Here is an 18,987-nt window from a genome sequence, read left to right on the forward strand (position 1 = left end):
ACATTCAGCATGCCCAATAGCAGTGTTCAGGGAATTAATTGTTCTACTCCTCAGTGTTGCATAAAATTCTCCAATGTTCAGAACCACGTCTGGTGCGAAAAAGTAGGTAGGGCTGTGCACTATCTGCTACCTCCACTGGTGTCAAAACCAAGAGATTGTAGTTAAGAATCAGACAATGCATATCTCAGTTTTGAGGGTTTCCCTTCCACTTCTCCCACTGCACGTTCAGACTAAATGAACCTTCCATAGATGCACAAGACACTTGTGCAAAGAAAAAGCAATTATGCAATTCAACTGTAAGCATCAACCGGATGCTGCGTAGCTAATGGAGCCATAGATGGAGAATCAATTACAGATTTCATCTCATATAGCACCTCGACTGTCAGTATCAAGAAATGGTAAATAATCTCCTCTATGTAGGGACGAGAAAACAAACATGTCTAAACAGGAAGTGTGCCAAGGATTATCATCTCCTGGTAGCCACACTCTAAGGGCTCTTTCCAGTCAGCAGACTTCTCCATGACAGAGCTTTCTAAACATGCGTAACATAACTCATCTCAACTGCAAGAGCCCTCAAATAAGAAGCGATGAAGCTCTCCTCACACTTCCCATCTCAATGCGTTTGGGACTTGAGGCTAGAGATTCAAGCAGCTACAAGCATTTACCTGATTCTCTTTAAACTGTTATTAGTGTAGATATCGTCACACACACAGTCTAAAAATAGAGAAGTAATTTCACAGAATGAAAAGTTTGTGCCAGCTGCATACTAATAGAGCAAACACTTGCAACTATGAAAATTTTTGGTTTTGCATTAGCAGACAGCAAAGAATGGGAATACAAAAGCAACTAACCTAGGGGGTGGGGGAAAAAAAAAAAAAAAAAAAATCTTTCATAGAAATCTGAGGACCAGAAGTATGGTAGAATTACCATCACCACTTTCTTTTTTCTGAAGATTGTTCCTCCATGCTGCCAGTACTAGAAACTAAGTCATTCACATCTGTTGAGATTTTTAAATTTCACTTAAAATGGGTTTCCTCTTTCCTGCTTTTTTAAAATTAAAAAAGACTGAAAACATTTTAAGTCCCTCACAAGACATTAGGGAAATGTGATAGGAAGAGTCATGCCACTGATTTACAGTTTAAAAAAAATGCTTCCACCATCTCCTCTTTATAAAGAACACTTCCTATACTGCTGCAAAACGTTTTCCTTATTTCACACATGGTGAAATTGTGGCAGAGACATCAAGTGACTTGGCCAAGCTTATAGCAAGTCTTTCTCAGGAAGAGATTTAGAAATGAAATGAAGTCCAAGTTCACATAGTGTGAATACACATAAATCAGTTCTCTGCACGTAAGACGGTAAATATCAAACAGTCTGAGGAGGAGTGCTAATGTTAGTTGTTATAGATCTGGAGGACTGCACTATTGTACACTGGTGATGTAAAACAAGTGAAACTTGATAATCGAGAAGAACCTAGGTCAAAAAAGGCACAGCAGTAGGGCAACCTTATCTCCCTGTCCCAAATATGGGACAGGGAGATATGGGGGGTAGAGGGGCAGCTCCTCCTGGCTCCACCAAGCCCCAGAGAGCCAGGAAGGAGGTGGCAGCTGTCAGCGCTCCCCCGAGGCTGGGGGAAGTGACCTACTGCTCTCCAGCCAGCAGCTGCACCTGCACAGCTGCTGGCAGAAAAGATCAGCGAGGGAAGGCCCAAATGCAGGACAATTAGTTCCTTTTAAAAAAAATAAGTAGGGACACGTTTTTGGCATTCCAAATATGGGACTGTCCCACCAAATATGGGACGGATGGTCACCTTCACTGCAGGCAAAAAAGTAGTGTCCAGTTAGACAGCACATTGCTTCATGGAAAAGAAATATTCAGATATAACCAGCATGGCGGCAAGGTGTGCAGTCAGTTATTTCTATTAGAGAAGACTAGAGAGGATTGGAAATTAATGTGGAAGGATTTAAATTATGAGGACAAGAACAACTGACAGAATCTAATGCAAACCTATTAAGCAAGTTAAAGAGAACTTAACGTCATTGCTGGAAGTGTATGCAATTTGGAATGTTACCTGCTTAAGGGCAGGTACTGCCAAATGATGGAAGGCCAGAACGCATGATAGTTTACAACCACATCAGTGTGTACATGGCCTACTAGGTACTGGGCTAAGATGAGGTATGCAGAATGTGGGAAACAACTGGTTTGAAACCAGGAGTTCTATGGTGGAATGAGCATTGATGAGCTGAGGTATTTTACCCATTCCCCAAGTTACCAGTAGTAGCACTTCATGTTTCAAAAGACGCCTTTTGCACTGTTTCTAACTGGGATTTCTTGCGGTCCGAAATTGGATCACCGCGGGGGGGTCTGTCTCTCCCTCTCCCTCCCGCCCGCCACCCCCAAATAATACTTCACTGTTAAGGTTGCTGCCAGCCCTCTAAATGTCAGATTACTGCACACAAACATTCCCTCAGAGAGTGCCATCCACTGCCCTGGTAACTAAGCTCTTTCAACGGCTGTGTTATTGATGGACACTGGCCAATGTTATTCACACAGAGCATTTGTTTCATACAGCTTACGTGAATGAGACTTCTTGCACTTAGATAAGACTGGAATTCTATTTGCAGTGGTTACCTGCTCAACTGATTAAATGAAATATGCATGGAACATTTCAACAGCCAAACAGAATATTTTAACCACTTCATCAGTTTAGATTTCTTTAGCAGATTTCTCCCTGTTCCACATCTTTTGCGGAACAAGCTGAGCAAGAGCATTAGTTGTCAGCAGTTGACTAAACATTGTGTTAAAGAAGGATAGTTGGGCTAATTTCTGGATCTAAGTCTCAGAGAAAAGCCAGGCAGAGGCAGCTTTCCATGGGGGTTTACAGACATGTTCTAAAGATGAACTTGAAGAAGGCCTTTCTTTCTTCTGAAGGGTGCAATACCATTCAGCACTCAGGAAGATAGCTTTTAGGGCTACCCCACTTGTGTTGCTTTATGAAAAATGAACCATCTTACAGAGTCCACTTGGGGCCACAGTGCCATGACTAGTATTTCATCCTACCACAAGGAAGCCCTTATTCAGTCAGTCAATGATAGAGTAAGTTCTGAAATTGCTGGACTGATACACATGCCTGACTCTTGCTTGGTATTCCAACAGTCAGTGATGTATAGTGAGCAAGCAGAGTAATAGTAATTAAACTGTGGAAGAGCTATGACATTCTCCCATTATCCCAGCCCTGTTGCTAAAATGGCAAAATTTAGAAATCTAAACAGGTCACAACAAAAGCCAACATCAAAAACAACATCATGAGTCACTGCAACCTTATCAATGGAATCCTGCCACTGCCTAGGCAAATACTACACAAACTCCCTTCCAGAAGCCCAATATCAGATTCCTCAATATAATCCAGCTCAGTTGGAAAATTCAAGCACAGGGAGGTCTCACAAATACACTTTTGTTCACCTCAAACAGTATGCAGACCACCAGAGGCCCTGGATTTTGCAGCATACACTGATAACCAGCTCAAGCATCAGGAAATTACAGGGTCACTGGGCACAGATGAACATCACCCTTTTTCTTTCTCTGGTTTTCTCACAGTATCCACATCAATTTCTGTAGCCACGGAAAACAAGTTTAAAAATGCAAAGGATACGTATTCATGTGAACAAAACACAAGTGTAGCTTTAACACAGCCAACTTAAGTTTAGCTAGAACAGGGGTTGCTGGCAACCTGCGACTCTAAAGGAGCTACTTGCAGCTCTGACCACTGCCGTCGGTGACTCAACTTGTGGCTCCAGAGGCTGTTGTTAAACAAAGCTCGCTGTTAAAGTGGAATTTAGTTTTTTATTTAAGTGGCAGCAGCTCTGGAGCCACTGAGCAGTCAGCTGCGGCTGGGGGGAAGCTGGCAGGACAGGGAGCCCTGGAAGAGGAAGCCAGCAGGGCAGGAAGGGAAACAGCTGGGGAGAGGTGGCGGCCATGCAGGAGCAGAGCAGGAACTCGGCTCACTCCCACCCACTCCCCCAGCAACGCACTGCCCACCAGCCACCACCAGGAGCTGCAGGCAGGCACCCCTCAGCCAGGCCAGGAAGATGGGGGAAGAAAGAAACCAGCTCTCTCCTGGCCATGGCCAGCACCCCTTCCTCTGCTCCCAGTCTGGGTGGCCTCATCCTCCTCCAGCTGCCGCCCCACTCCCACCCACCTACCAGGTGCCACCCAGCTGCTGCAGCCTGCTCGAAGTACTGCACTCAGCAGCGGCAGCCAGAGGGAGAGCAGCCAGCCAAAGAGCCACTCTTCTGCCAACCGCTTGCTCCCCCCTGTGCTAAAGTTACACTTTGTTATAATCTCTGAAAGGAAGACGAGATGATGTTCTACGCTCAGTTGGGTCTTTGCTTTTCTCCATTATAGCTTAAATCAGAGAGAACTTCACTGTATTATCCTTCCCGTTCAAGTTTGCCAACATACAGTTAAAGAGTAAATAAAAACTCCCTTTTACAAGTGCAACCAGGGAGCTTTCTAGGAAAAGTCTCTTTTCCAGTAAAAACCTAGAAACTTATGAGTTAATCCTGTCCTATCACGAGAGGCGGCCGCCCTTCCACCAGCTGTTCACTCCCTGCTATCTTGCTGCCGCCAGCTCAGAAGTGCACACCTGCAGCACCCAGTGTTAGTGCTGCCACTGCCCAGTTGGCACCATCCACCTGTGCTGTGAGGAGAACAGGGTGGGCACCAGCTTCAGGCTGCCTCCTCCTACCTCAGCAGCAGGGGAGGTGGGCAGCATACAGAGCTGCCCTCAGAGGCAGGTTAATCCTATGGTGGGGCGAGGGGTGGGTCATGCCTGGGGATGGGAATGTAGATTTGGGGACTAAGGCAGATAATCCTGGAGATGGGGGGTAACAAATTTCTAACTGGTACAAATAATTGTGTGTGCTGTGCTGTTCTTTAAATAGAGGTTACAAGAAGTGTGGTTTGACATTATTTATTAAGGACTGTCATGTTTCAAATGCATTGCGGTTCTTGGAGTATTGATTTTGTAACTGAATTTGAAAAAAAAAAAAAATGGCTCTTCTTGCTATTTTAGTTGTAGACCCCTGGGCTACAAGTAGCATTGTTAAAAATTAATCAGCACTACGTGATAATTTTGGAGATGGAGCAGCTTCCAAACGGTCTTAATGGAGATCAACTATGTATTTTACCACGCCAAGTATTTCAAAACAAGCCCTTGCATGTGGAGCCAGCTCACATTATCAGCCAAAACTAAGTCTATGTAACATCTAGTAACATCACGGAGAGGATAGGTTTGCGTTCACCCAACACGAGTAAGACTAAAACAGGGATGATCTCAAGGTGATGTTTGATCATATGAAACAGTCCACTCCGTATTTATACTAAAAATTGAGATTTAGAGCAGAGAGATGGGGAGTTTTTAAAAAGGCATTTTGAGTTTAAGATCAGAATTATGATTCAGTATTCTCTGATGGGAGGCAGTAGAAGAAAGGAGGAGTCCTTATGTTAACTTCCCTGTCTTGAGACGAGAACTTCCCTGTCTCCAAACGAGAAGGAGCCTTCCAAGCATACACAAAATTTTAATACCTGACTATTCTCTCCACTGACCATTCCAGCACTACTAACAGGCTGCTTAATAACCCGCCCACCTGTCACATTAAACTAGAACCTTGTTGTTCCATCATTACCCTAGCAAAGCCTCTAGAACCTTTTCAAAACTGTCTCCCTTGCAGAGGAGGTGATGGGTCCCAACTAACGGACCTTTGTTTTAGGGCTCAAAACCCAGTTGCACCAACTCAGTGGATTTTTGCCAAGAGACTTCAGTGGGAGCAGTATACAAAGATACAAGAGAGAGTTTGTTATGTAGTATGGTGTGTTTTTTGATTTTTCCCCATGATTAAATAATTTTATACACAATAAGTAATCCATAAAATTGACACAGCCCCAGAACATTAAAATTCTCCTAAAGATGGTAGTTTCAAAAGAATCCAGATATTTAAGTGCAAACTGCTTTTTTATGTCTGTTTATGTACTCTCACTGTTAGTAGGTACATCATGTAGCATTTCTCTAGTTAATTAACATACACTTATAGCAATCCACTATTTTAAGACACATTTAAAAAGCACATACACTATGGTCACTTTCTTGTATTGATCAAGCATTTTTGGAGACACAGTGAGTGACTTACTTATCTCATTATTTTTCTTGAATGCAATGTCCAATTGCAGGATAACAAGTATGAACTGGAACCAGGGGCTCATCTCCATGGTGGGGAGGGGGATGTGAACAGCAAATACAATGTCATTGGCTTCTATTTGTCTGCTTATTGCCTCATCAAGATCTCCGATCTTCTCACACTGGTTGGGTCCCCAGGGCATTAGCCATTTGGTTTTGTGGTGGTTTTTCCGTACATCTATGCATTTTATTGACATGTAGGGCACAGCTGTAGTGGGACTTGGAGCTGAAATTGAAAGAAAGTACATTTTTAGCATATTTAACATGTTACATGATTAACATCTAATGAAACCAGATTATCCTCTCAACACCACAAAAAAAAAAGTACAGACCACCAATTACTTCCAAGTGGTCATGGTTATTACCTCTTTATAGTACTTTAGGAATCCTTTCAATGTATTCGAGGAGCAAAATAGTAGTTAATTGAAGAAGTTTCTAAGTGAGAGAGTTTTAGCCTTGTTCTACTGACAAGGCATGCCAGCGGCACTTTGCATCACATGGTGGAGTACTTGCTGCAACCATGAGATCTACTTTTAGGCCTGGTCTATACTAGGAAGGGGGAAATTTAAAAACGGAAGCAAACAGAAAACAATTTTAGATATGCAATTCCATCTAGAAGAATTGCTTAGCTAGAGTCAACTTATCAATTTTAGCCACCAAATCAATACAACAGGAGGTCAATGAGAGAAATTTTCCCAATGACTTCCCTTACTCCTGACAGTTGCCAAGGACTATCAGAGTCGAAGGTAGCGCCATGAGTCTGATTTAGTGTATCCCCCGTAGGCATGCTAAAATTGAATCTGGGAAGATCAACCACTAGAATGCCCATCTTCCCGTAACCGTAGACATACCCTTAAAGAAGGCCAACCAGAAGTTAGGAATAGAGCGCAGCATCTCTCTTTACTAGATCTGCTGATGATGTCCAAGCTATGCCCCTTCAGAGTGTGACTACAGAAAACGTGGACTGAAACGGCAATTTTACTCTACCAGTTGCTAGATGGCAAAGGAAAAGAATTTACAGATAAAAGTGGACAACCTATGAATTTCCAACTTCTTTAGCAGAAAGAAGCAGTTAGATTTTTCAAAACCTAGTCTTGTCTTGTTCTTGTAGTCCTTCGAGGGAAAAAAACTTGAGCATTATATTCACCTTTAACGTCAGTCATGTCACATCACTTACACATCTTCTGTTTGAAATCTCCTTGGACAAGTACATAGAAGGGAGGAGCAGAAGAGTCAACACACCAAAAAAAAAAAAAAAGCCACAAGCATCACACCTTACTTTATTTAACTAGAACACATATATCACTCCTAACACGTACCTATGAAGACCTTCCCCGACTTCTGTCTGTACACTTGAGGCTGAAGTTTAAAAGCAAGTGATTTTAGCATGATTTAGCCAGCTAAATGGATGGACCTTGAGACTGGGTACTGTTTAGCTCTTCCTGCCCCCCCCCAGTTAGTTAAGCCATATTAACCCATTTTAACCTGCATTATTTTTAAGACCATCCTTATGGTAATATTATTACTTCCCAATTAACTAGGTGCGACTTGCATTCCTGGCAGCATGTGTCATGGACTCTATCACTCATAGCAAGTTTTGATAGATGGGCTGTAGGAAACCAAAAGCAAAGGCTTTAACTGCACTTTACATAGCTTGTTAGAAATGCCATCTTAAGAGTCTTTGGGATGTGAGGTTCCCAGTCTTTGCATTACTAATTCAAGTTTCTGCAGTTGCAGTGGGCTTTTGACTGTTCAAACTTGCATCCTGTGCATCTGGGGTCACAGAAATGGCCCTGGCTCCTGAAGATTTCCTGAGTCCTTTTCACAGAAGTTAGTAAAACACTGTTCATGTGTGGCCACTCAGGTTCCTCTTCCTTTGATGTTACAAAGAGCTGTAGCAACAGAGGAAGCTTCCCTTCAACTCTGACTCTGTCCATCAAGTGAAACCTGGAGGTACAGCCACAAAGTTGTAGAGGGAAAAGTCTACAACCTTCAGACTCTAGTAGCTACACATCAGCCTATGCCTGCTCAATATTCTCTTATGCATTGTTGGACAAGGTGGGGTTGGGGAGATCTACAGGTCTTCATCTTCCGCATCCTGGTATGTTCCTACAGTGTAGCCAGACTCCCTTCCCAACGCAAAGCCATGGTATTGTGCTGGGTCTGCAGCATTCAATGCCTTACACAGCACCGGAATCACAGCACTGAAAGGGACTTGGAGAAGTCATCTAATCCAGTCCCCTGCACTCATGGCAGGACTCAGTATTACCTAGGCCAGCCGTGAGCAAACTTTTTACCTTGGACCCCATTTTTTATTCCTGCAATTAGTGGCCCCCCTCCAACACCTCTAATATGATCCAAACCAACTGAAATTTGGATTATGTTCATATGAAAAAAATAAAAACCTCTCAGCCTGTGTAAGAAACTAAGTACATGAGTGCGTGACTCCAAGTCGCACTTAACTTGCACTAATGTGAGTTAAGTGCAACTCAAAATTCCCCCTACCCCAGTCCTGGCTTAACCTGCCTCCTTCCCCCCCACCCAGCCCACATAGCCCCAGTTCAAACACCCTCCACCTGCCCCATGCAGCTCCAGTTTAACCCCACCCTGCAACCCACATGGCTCTAGCTCACCCCCTCCAATGCCTGGCCCCAGCCCCTCCCCCCCCGGCTGGTTCCAGCTCACCCCTACAAAGGGCCGCACAGCCCCAGGTCACCACTCCCTGCTGCCACTGCGGCTCTAACCCACTCCAAGCTTAACCACTCTGCCCCTCTTCCATGGCCCCAACCCACTGCCAGGCTTAACCCTCCCCAACTGCCCCCAACCACCCCAGGGCTTACCTTTCCAAAGGAGCTCCAGGTGCTCCTGCTGTTCCCATACACACAGGTCTACTTAAACAATTTTTAAAAGTTAGTACCTGTATTGCCCTTTGGGTCTATTTGACTGAGCTACTCAAAATAGACCAAAAGGGGCAGTACTGAGATCATTTGTAAAACTAGGGCTTAGGTTTGGAACACAAAATTATTGTTACAAAACCAAGGCATGGTTACACAAGAAAAATCAGATCACAGCTACAATTGCTCAGGCGTGCGAAAAATCCACACTGACCAGATTAATTCCACTGAGCTAAGTCCCTGTGCAGCCAGTCCTAGGGTAGCTATTGCCTCTTGGGGATGTTGATTCCCTATGCCAACAGGAGACCCTGTAGGTACCATCAGTCCTCAACATAAGTCACTTTGATGTAAGTTCGAAGGGTCCTGTGGCACCTTATAGACTAACAGAAAAGTTTAAAGCATGGGCTTTTGTGAGTTAACTCACTTCTTCAGATGCTGGTCCTGGAAATCTGCAAGGCCAGGTATAAATAGGCCAGAGCAAGGCTGGGGATAACGAGGTTAGCTCAGTCAGGAAGGCTGAGTTGAATTGTCATCAGCAGATCTGGAGGTGTGAACTCCAAGAGAGGGGAAGCTGCTTTTGTATTTAGCCAGCCATTCACAGTCTTTGTTTAATCCTCAGCTGAGGGTATTGAATTTGCAGATGAATTGTAGCTCAGCAATTTCTCTTTGGAGTCTGGTCTTGAAATTTCTTTGCTGCAGGATAGCCACTTTTAAATCTGCTACTGCGTGTCCTGGGAGATTGAAGTGCTCTCCTATGGGTTTTTGTATATTGCCATTTCTGATGTCTGATTTGTGTGCATTTATTCTTTTACGTAGAGACTGTCCAGTTTGTCCGATGTATATGGCAGAGGGGCATTGCTGGCACAAGATGGCATAGATTACATTGGTAGATGTGCAGCTGAATGAACCCACGATGGTGTGGCTGATCCGGTTAGGTCCTGTAATGATGTTGCTGGTGTGTATATGTGGGCAGAGCTGGCAACGAGGTTTGTTGCATGGATGGGTCCCTGAGATAGAGTGACTGTGGTGCGGTGTATAGTTGCTTGTTAGGATTTGTTTTAGGCTGGCAGGTTGTCTGTGAGCAATGATAGGTCTGCCTCCCAAGGCCTGTGAAAGTGTGGGATCATTGTCCAGGACGGGTTGTAGATCCCTGATGATGCGCTGTAGAGGTTTTAGCTGAGGACTGTAGGTGATGGCTAGTGGTGTTCTCTTGGTTTCTCTCTTGGGCTTCTCCTGTAGCAGGAGGCTTCGTGGCACACATCTGGCTCTGTTGATTTGTTTTCTCACTTCCTCAGGTGGGTATTGCAGTCTCAAGAATGCTTGGTGCAGATCCTGTAGGTGTTTGTCTCTGTCGGAGGGGTTGGAACAAATGCGGTTATATCTAAGTGCTTGGCTGTAAACGATGGATCATGTCGTGTGTCTGGGATGGAAGCTGGAGGCATGAAGGTAGGCGTAGCGGTCAGTGGGTTTACGGTACAGGGTGGTACTGATGTGTCCATTGTGTATAAGCACGGTAGTGTCAAGGAAGTGGATCTCCTGTGTAGATTGGTCCAGGCTGAGCTTGATGTTGGGGTGGAAGTTGTTGAAGTCCCGGTGGAATTCCTCCAGAGTCTCCTTCCCATGGGTCCAGATGATGAAGATGTCGTCAATGTAGCGTAAATAGAGCTGGGGTGTTAGTGGACGAGAGTTGAGGAAGCGTTGTTTTAGGTCAGCCATGAAAATATTGGCATATTGAGGGGCCATGCGGGTACCCATAGCTGTGCCGCTGATTTGAAGGTACATATTGTCACCGAATCTGAAATAGTTGTGTGTGAGTATAAAGTTGCAGAGCTCAGCTGCCAGATGTGCTGTAGCATCATCAGGGATACTGTTCCGGACAGCATTTATTCCATCTTTGTGTGGGATGTTGGTATACAGAGCCTCTACATCCATGGTTGCTAGGATAGTGTTTTCTGGTAGGTCACCAACGCATTGCAGTCTTCTCAGGAAGTCAGTGGTGTCGTGGAGGTAGCTGGGGGTGTTGGTGACATAGGGTCTGAGGAGAGAGTCCACATAACCGGACAGTCCTTCAGTGAGAGTGCCAATACCAGAGATGATGGGGCGTCCAGGATTTCCAGGCTTGTGGATCTTGGGTAGTAAGTAGAATAACCCTGGATGGGGCTCTAGAGGTGTGTTGGTGTAGATCTGTTCTTGTGTTTGTGTAGGGAGTGTCCTGAACAGACGGTGTAGTTTCTTAGTGTATTCCTCGGTGGGGTCTGAGGAAAGTAGCTTGTAAAATCTGGTATTGCAGAGTTGCCAAGAGGAGAAAAATGCATGAAGAATGTATTTTGGGTTAGGATCTTTTTTAACGTTATTTAAAATGCTTTAAATATCATCATCGTCATCAATAACTGTGGGCTCAGCGCCCATTGGTGTCTGATGCACATTAGGGTTTAAATGGTCACAGGGCAAACTTTATGCTCTTACAGTCCCTATCCCCCCTATTTACATTATTTCTTATGTGGGAAAATTCCTCATTATACAATGTTTCACTTAAGTTACAACTTTACAGTTCCTACCTCCGACATTTATCAAGGGCCCTGTGAAGTACCTACCCTGAAGGGCTAGAGCAGTGCTGCTGTTGTGTTTTAAGGGTAAACAAGCTCCAGATTTCTCACTAGGGTGAGAAGCTTGGGTTATTCGAAGAGCAGGATAGATGGTCAAAGTTCAGAGGATAGTTTACTGGGGTAGAAGGTTAGTGCCATTGCAATTTAATTTCAAAATGTTATTTTCACATCTGTGGATGAACTGAGAAACAGATCACAGCCATGAGAAACAAGGTGTAGGTTTCCACAGCCCCCATGAAAATAAAATTCCTGATAACTGAATAGTATTTATAAAAGGCAACGTTGTGTCCATAATTATGTCACATATTTGTGCCCTTTTGTTTTTTTTCCCCAGTTCCTTCCTGCCCTGTGCCCTTGCCCCCCTACAAAAACAACCACCAGACTAATTCCTCTAGCCCCACAACAAGACAGTAACTGGCAGTGATAACTAACAAAAAGCAGCAGTTGTGCATGGTTTGAATGCTCTTTTTTAAAAAAAAAAAAAAAAAAAAAAAAAAAAGCCAGATATTTCAGACAAGCTCTCCTGGAGCTCTCACACACACTGAGGTCTTTGTGCTTGATTTAAAGTGGGCATTTATGAATCAAGAGGGATCATGATTTCTACTTCAATATTTATTGCTTTGATGAAACTCCTGATGGCTTTAAATATGTTTCCATTGCTGGCAAATTAGGATTTTAGATATTTGGCGTACAAACTTGGATGTCTCTCAGCCACACTGACAGCTTTGAGAATGAAAAAAAGACAAATCACTATATATTTGTCAGGCACGACACACCAAACAAGCATTGCCACTTGGCTTACATTACTTGTTTGGCTCAGATCCCATTAATTGGGGAAAGCGTTGAACCAAGTGGGGAAAAAATGCTTTGTGAGAGTGCAGCCAAGTCAACTAACAGTAGTACAAAGTGCTATACAAAACAATGCTAGCATCAAGAGATTTCAGTTCAATATTGGTGCCAAAACATGCTGTTTTTAACCATGCAGTTTGTGTGCTAGTATTTGGTTCAATTATACAGGTGCCTTGGTATATATTTCAGTGGGAAGGTAATTAAATGACATTTCTGAGCATAATACAGTGTGGTATTCTTAGCCTGAGCTCTACAATCACTGTTGTAATGAAAAAACAAAATGCAGTAATTACTGTTTAGATAATTTACTAGAGGTAACCATGAACAAGGGCTTTTAAAATCAGGAAGTGTGTCACAGAACTGGGACCATTTTGTCAACTATGTTTGCCAGTCATTCACAACTAGGGTACGCGCACTGTGGAGGTCCAGAGAGGTGTATGGCAGGGCAGTACATAGTCTGGGAGGGATAACTCATGGTACACACAGAGAGGGACAGCTCAGTGGCTTGAGCATTAGCCTCATAAACCCAGCGTTGCGAGCTCAATCCTTGAGGCAGCCATTTAGGGATTGGGGCAAATAGATGTCAGGGATGGTGCTTGGTCCTGCCAAGAGAGCAGGGGACAGGACTAGATGACCTTCCAGTTCTAGGAGATGTGTATCTCCAATTATATTTATTTTAACTCATCTGAATAATTGCCTTGTTTTACAAATAGGCTAATGAAAACACTAGTGGAATCAGTATAAACTGGCATTTTATTCAGTGAGATGCTTATACCACTTGATATATTCCATATTGAAATGTAAGTGTATTTCTATTGCAATTGATTTTGTTTTTAAATAGTTCTATGGCAAATGTGAGAATGCAAGTAATTTTTCAGTAACAGTGTTCTTTGACACTTGTGTATGTCTGAGTTGAAGCAAGTAGTTTTAAAGTAAGGAGCACAGTATCTTCTGGGTCCACAACACAAAAACCAGACTCCTGAGAGTGATGCAGTAGTCTGGAGCGGTTGAGACATTGGTGCAGGCAAGGTTTAACAGCTTTAACACAGGGGTTCCCAAAGTATTGTGTTGTGGTTACTTGGGGTTGTATCAAAATTGCAGCTGGGGCTGCAGCCAGGAGCAGGCAGGTAGAGCTGGGGGAGGGCCCAAGCAGCTTCCTCCCCATGCCTCCACTTATGGGCTATCCCTGCTCCCAACTTTTCTCCCTAACCACCCCCCCGCCTCCCCAGGGGCGTGCCCAACAGTTTAGGACACTGTTCTAATACCTCCACATGTTCGTTTCCAGAGTTTGCTACTTTGGAAGCCAAACTGGAAAAACTATTGGTTACCTTCAAGTGTAAGCAGACACTATGCTGAACACACTTGCTCCAAGCCATCTAATCAACATGGTGCTGAAAACAGCTACCACCACCAGAAAGCCAGCCACTGTTGCTAATGTTGGCTGACCTGAACTGGATCCTTCCTGTAGGCAAATCGAGACAGTAACTCAGCATTTCTTGGTCAGTGATCTCATAGGCTTCATCATGAAGGTAGTACTGGTGGTGCATTCACAGTAACAGGCCTCTTCAAGTCTTCCTACCACCAAGGTTTATGCAGAACATTTTCCCCTTTGTGAGGGTGTAACAAAGACACCTGTTCTTTGTAAATGACTTTCACCTCAGATCTGATAAACTCATTACATGTCTTGCAGGGTATTTATCCAGAAGCTATATCAGTCATTACAAGAGGCATGTATAGATCATATTGGAAAGGAACAATGTCAAACAGACTAAGAGACATTAAGCTTCCAAGAGGTAATGGGCCTTAGAGACAGGCTATCCAAGCAGGAGAGTTGTCATTCTTCCCTCATCAGCCACTGAGATACAGCAGTGGTCAGCTAGACAAGCGTGTTCACTCCCACATTTACCAGTGCAAAACCATCAGATAAACAAGTAAAACCTGTTGAAGTTGGTGGAAGAGGAGTGCTATTACTATGGATACAAGCTTTGCCCTGGCTGTGAACAAAAACAATAGACTTCCCAGTATCCAAGCACACTGAGCACCACAGGGAGCAAAAGTACTTTCATGAACAATCTGAAGCCCAGTTATTGAGAAACCCGCCAGCCTGGCAACAGAGTACAGGTTATTTTTAAAAATGGCCCTCAAGCTCAGACTAAGAGAAAAACCAATCTCCAGCAGTTAAATCAATTAAAATCGAGTGCTATGCCCGGAGCCACTCAGCCGCCTTTTAAAAATGGTGTCGCTGCCAGCTCCACAGGCTGGATTCTGGCCCACAGGCCACGAGTTGGACACCCCTAAATTAGATTATGCAGCAGCCTGCCTATCATGGAAGCACAAATACCCTTTGATCTCTGAGACAGTGAATTGCTTCACCATAACTAGACTGAGCTCTCTTCAGCAACACAGCTCCTTCTTCATAAATCTAGCAGGTCTCCTCAGTTTAAGAGGTTTGCCTAAATTTTCAGCTAAATTTCCTTTGTTATTATTGCATTGTTCCTAGTTAAATGCTATGGCACCATCCTCAACTTCCTAGGAGATTTTTCCAACTTTCAATATTAAAAAGTAATTCTGTAGTTAATGATGCCCAAGTATTCCACTTCAGCCATATTCATGAAGCAAGCCACTTTGTTTTAGGATTAGGATTTTTTAAATTCATATGAGTTCAAGAACCAAGACTTAAGTCTGAGCTTACTTTCAAGTATTATTTATCACAGATCAATTAAAGGAAGCCAGGAAACAAGCTTGCAGTGAGGCTGTTCTCAGGACCGCTTTTTTAAAAAGCCACAATCTTGAATTCTTGCTAATGGGATAACTAGCAATTTAAATAAAGTAATGAACTTATTGCCCCATTCTGACACTTTGTACATATCACAGCTGCTTTTTGAATCTTAATGATTCATTACTATTTGGGGGTCTCTAATCTTCTCTCCTGCAAAGCACCCAGATTCACCTCTCACTCCAAAATCTACCGCGAAATTTCTATCTGCCTGCATCATTAAGGCTCATCTATAAGGGGTGGAAAATTTGTACTAGCTAATCCAGAAGAGTTAGTGTGCACAATTCCACCTGTGAATCTTCTTTTTCTAGACAGAAGGTATGCCAGTATTGCAACTGGGAAGTGTGACTGCAGCACATGTCAATATAGTAGCCAGCTTTGGTGTGGCTTCTTGAACTAGCTGTCATCTAACAACTGCAGCAGTGAAGCATCTGCTTGAGTACATATCCAAGGTCCCAGGGAGTGCAACTAACCCACACAGCTGGGCTCCACTGCTATTATTCACTGAGGCACTTTGATCTAGCATGATTAAAGCTGGCTCAAGTATGCTTACGCACTGCAGTCACATCACCCCATTGCAATGCAGACATACCCTACAAGTACCTTTTTGTGGTTTAGGAAGGATTAACCATTACCACAAAGAGGTACTCTTAATGCAGAATAAATGTGCAGCCAGGGAATTAAAACACAAGGATACCTGTACCACACTAAATTCACACCCTAATTATTGCCTACCAACTCCCCCAAGGAAACAAGCCATTGCTGCAGTTCAGCTGTTCTAGTATTTGATGAGAAACAATCCCACCCACATGTAAAGTCTGCATAGGATGTTGCAGTCTTCAAGGCCACATCTTTAACAAAACAATGTTCCGACTTGACCTCCAATACTTGGATTTTTCAAGACTACATAGAGACCACTCTCTCATAAAGACAGGGATGTTTACTACATGTTTGACAGTTAATTGTGCATATTTGATGAGGTCAAACAGTCACAAAGGAAGCTCACTTCCCTCCCCCAACACAAAACTTTTGAAGTAAATAGCATTGAGATGACAGAAATAGGTTTCTTACCAGTACCTTGCACAGTAATTAATGTCAGATGCATCCCCCTACGGGTGCTCCACTACAAAGAGTGTATAAACCTGTGCACTCTTGATCAAAAGATTTTTGTTAGCAGCTTCTACAGGTCTGTGCATGTGTCCTAGAATTCTCAGTGTTTCAAGAAGAGGGCATATCAAGAGAGAGGGGAGGGAAGAGATGTAGATCCACCACCACTCCAATTCCCAAGATCTAGCATAAAGAATGAGGCAGAGAAGGAGGGGGCCAGGTAGAAGAGACCACACAGGAACATGCATCTGCACTGACACATTCACCAAACACCCTCCATTTCTCCTCCAAGAAGCACAGAGCCACACTCCCTGGAGGCCCACCTAGCCAAAGAAGTGTTCCACAGACTAAAAAACCACTCTGACTATGTTTATTCAATACTGTAATCCGCTGCATTGAGGGCTCTGTCTGGGGGTTTTATTTTAGGACAAGTTCTTTTGGACAAAAAAATTAATATAGTGAATTGTATCCTGCAGTACTAGGTATATCTACAGCAGTCAATATATTAACTGTAGATGATCTAAGAGGCCCTTTTCAAAACAATTTCTTATACAGGGGTTCAGCCCAAGAAGTCACATCTAACCTATCCTGCTGTTACAGAAATATTAAATTTAAATCATGGGTCTCAAATTCATGGCCTGTGGGCTATATACAGCCAGAGAATTTTCACAATTAGTTCCAGCATCCCTAGTAGCATGGGGGATGTCTGTTCCCACTCTCCAAGCCCTGACCCGTCTCCCTATTTCACTGCTTCCTGAGGGATATGGCTTCAAGGATTACTATGGGGTGGGTGAGCCTGGCATAGGACAACATAAGGGGTTGGGCCCCTTGCCCGCACTCCCTGCAGCAGCAGTAGCTGCAAACAAGCAGAGTAAAGCACAGCAAATGTACTAACAGAGCACTTCACCTCCCTGTGGCAAAGAGGGGACCTGGACTCCTGCTCCTCCCCAGAACTAGAACTCTTTGGTAGTCCCCAAAACTTCAGCCTGCAGGGATACAGGCAGGGTTGTGAGACAGGGACACATCCCAGGACAGACTGCAAAAATACTCAGCCATAGGTAGCTCAGAAGCCAGGAATCTGAGACCTCTGAGAGAGAGATATCTAATATACCAGCTGCCTCTTTCTGAAGCACTTACTGAATTTCAAAATTAACTACTGACCATTAATCTCCTACTATAAACAAGCCCTTTAGAAAATCTCAATTGCATTGTGTCTACACTGATTAAAACTTGAAGCCCAGTGACCTCTCACAGTATTAACTTATCCCACGCACCAAAAACAGTCTGCTTTTCTACTCAATTACCCCCCTAGGTGCAGCGCCACCATTACCCAATGAGCACATACAATGGACTTCTGCTTCATTACACTAACCAGCAGCAGGATTGGAATAAACAAGCTAATTTATCAGAACCAAGCTGGCTACCACTGTTCCAAAGTTTGTTGGAGTTTTTTTTTAAGTTATTCACAGCAATATCAAAATTTTTTTTTTAAACCTCACTTTATAAGGCAAGACTGTCACTAGTGGCACTATTACATTGACCAGAGCCTGGGGTGATTTTTTAGTACAGTTGAAACTTCCCAAAACTATGGCTGTGTCTACATGGGCACAAGTCTTCGAAATAGTGATATTTTGAAGATTACTAATGAGGTGCTGAATTGAATATTCAATGCCTCATTAGCATTAGGACACTTGCGGCTGCGGCACTTCGAAATCACTGCTTTCGAAAGCGCACAGATCGGTGCAGGACGGCTACATGAGGGTCCTTTTCAAAAGGACCCTGCACCTTTTCAAATCCCCTTATTCTGAACAGTGAGCAGGATAAGGGGATTTTGAAAGGTGCGGGGTCCTTTTGAAAAGGACCCCTGTGTAGCTGTGCCGAGCCGCGTGCTTTCGAAAGAGGCGCTTTTGAAGCGCTGCAGCCAGAAGCGTCCTAATGCTAATGAGGCGCCGAATATTCAACATTCGGCGCCTCATTAGTAATCTTTGAAATACGGCTATTTCAAAGATTTGTGCCTGTGTAGACACAGGCAAACTGAAAAATCCCTTTCAACCATCAACAGCAGCACTTATGGGACCATGTTTCTAGAGTTCAAATGTTACTGTATTTAAAGAGGCTCTCCCCTCATTCCCTGAGCATACATGAAAGGTATTATTTATTTTTGGATTATGGTAGGGCTGAGACACTCCTTGCCTCTTCCCCTACTCCGCCCCAAAACAGAGATTCCAGGCCCTTTGGTTCCGGACACAGTACAAAAATTTAGGAATGTTACCCCTCTTGTGAAGAGAGTATAAATCTAAGAGAACAGACAAAGGATGCAAGGTGGATGACAACCAGGTGATTGGTCTTGCCTAAGACTGCATGGCAAATCCATGGCCCATCAAGCAACAGAGCCCAGATGCCTTGTCTCCTATGTCAGTGCCAGATCCACTGGACAGCAATGCTTCCAACTGTAATTAGAGTAAAAAGCAGCCAATATTTCCTCTTATTAGCCACAGAGTTAAGTGAAGAGACAGCACT

General features: G+C 43.7%; 1 protein-coding gene across 2 annotated transcripts in view; it reads right to left on the reverse strand.

The window, feature by feature from the left end:
• Positions 1–18,987, reverse strand: part of WLS (Wnt ligand secretion mediator) — a 52,561-nt gene that overhangs the window by 21,668 nt on the left and 11,906 nt on the right. For both annotated transcript variants that reach the window (XM_075003095.1, XM_075003094.1), the window contains exon 2: positions 6,189–6,461. In XM_075003095.1, coding sequence (XP_074859196.1) covers positions 6,189–6,461 — 273 coding nt within the window. The remainder of the gene's footprint in view (positions 1–6,188; positions 6,462–18,987) is intronic.

This window comes from Carettochelys insculpta, chromosome 9, assembly GCF_033958435.1.
Source record: "Carettochelys insculpta isolate YL-2023 chromosome 9, ASM3395843v1, whole genome shotgun sequence".
Lineage (NCBI taxonomy): Eukaryota > Metazoa > Chordata > Testudines > Carettochelyidae > Carettochelys > Carettochelys insculpta.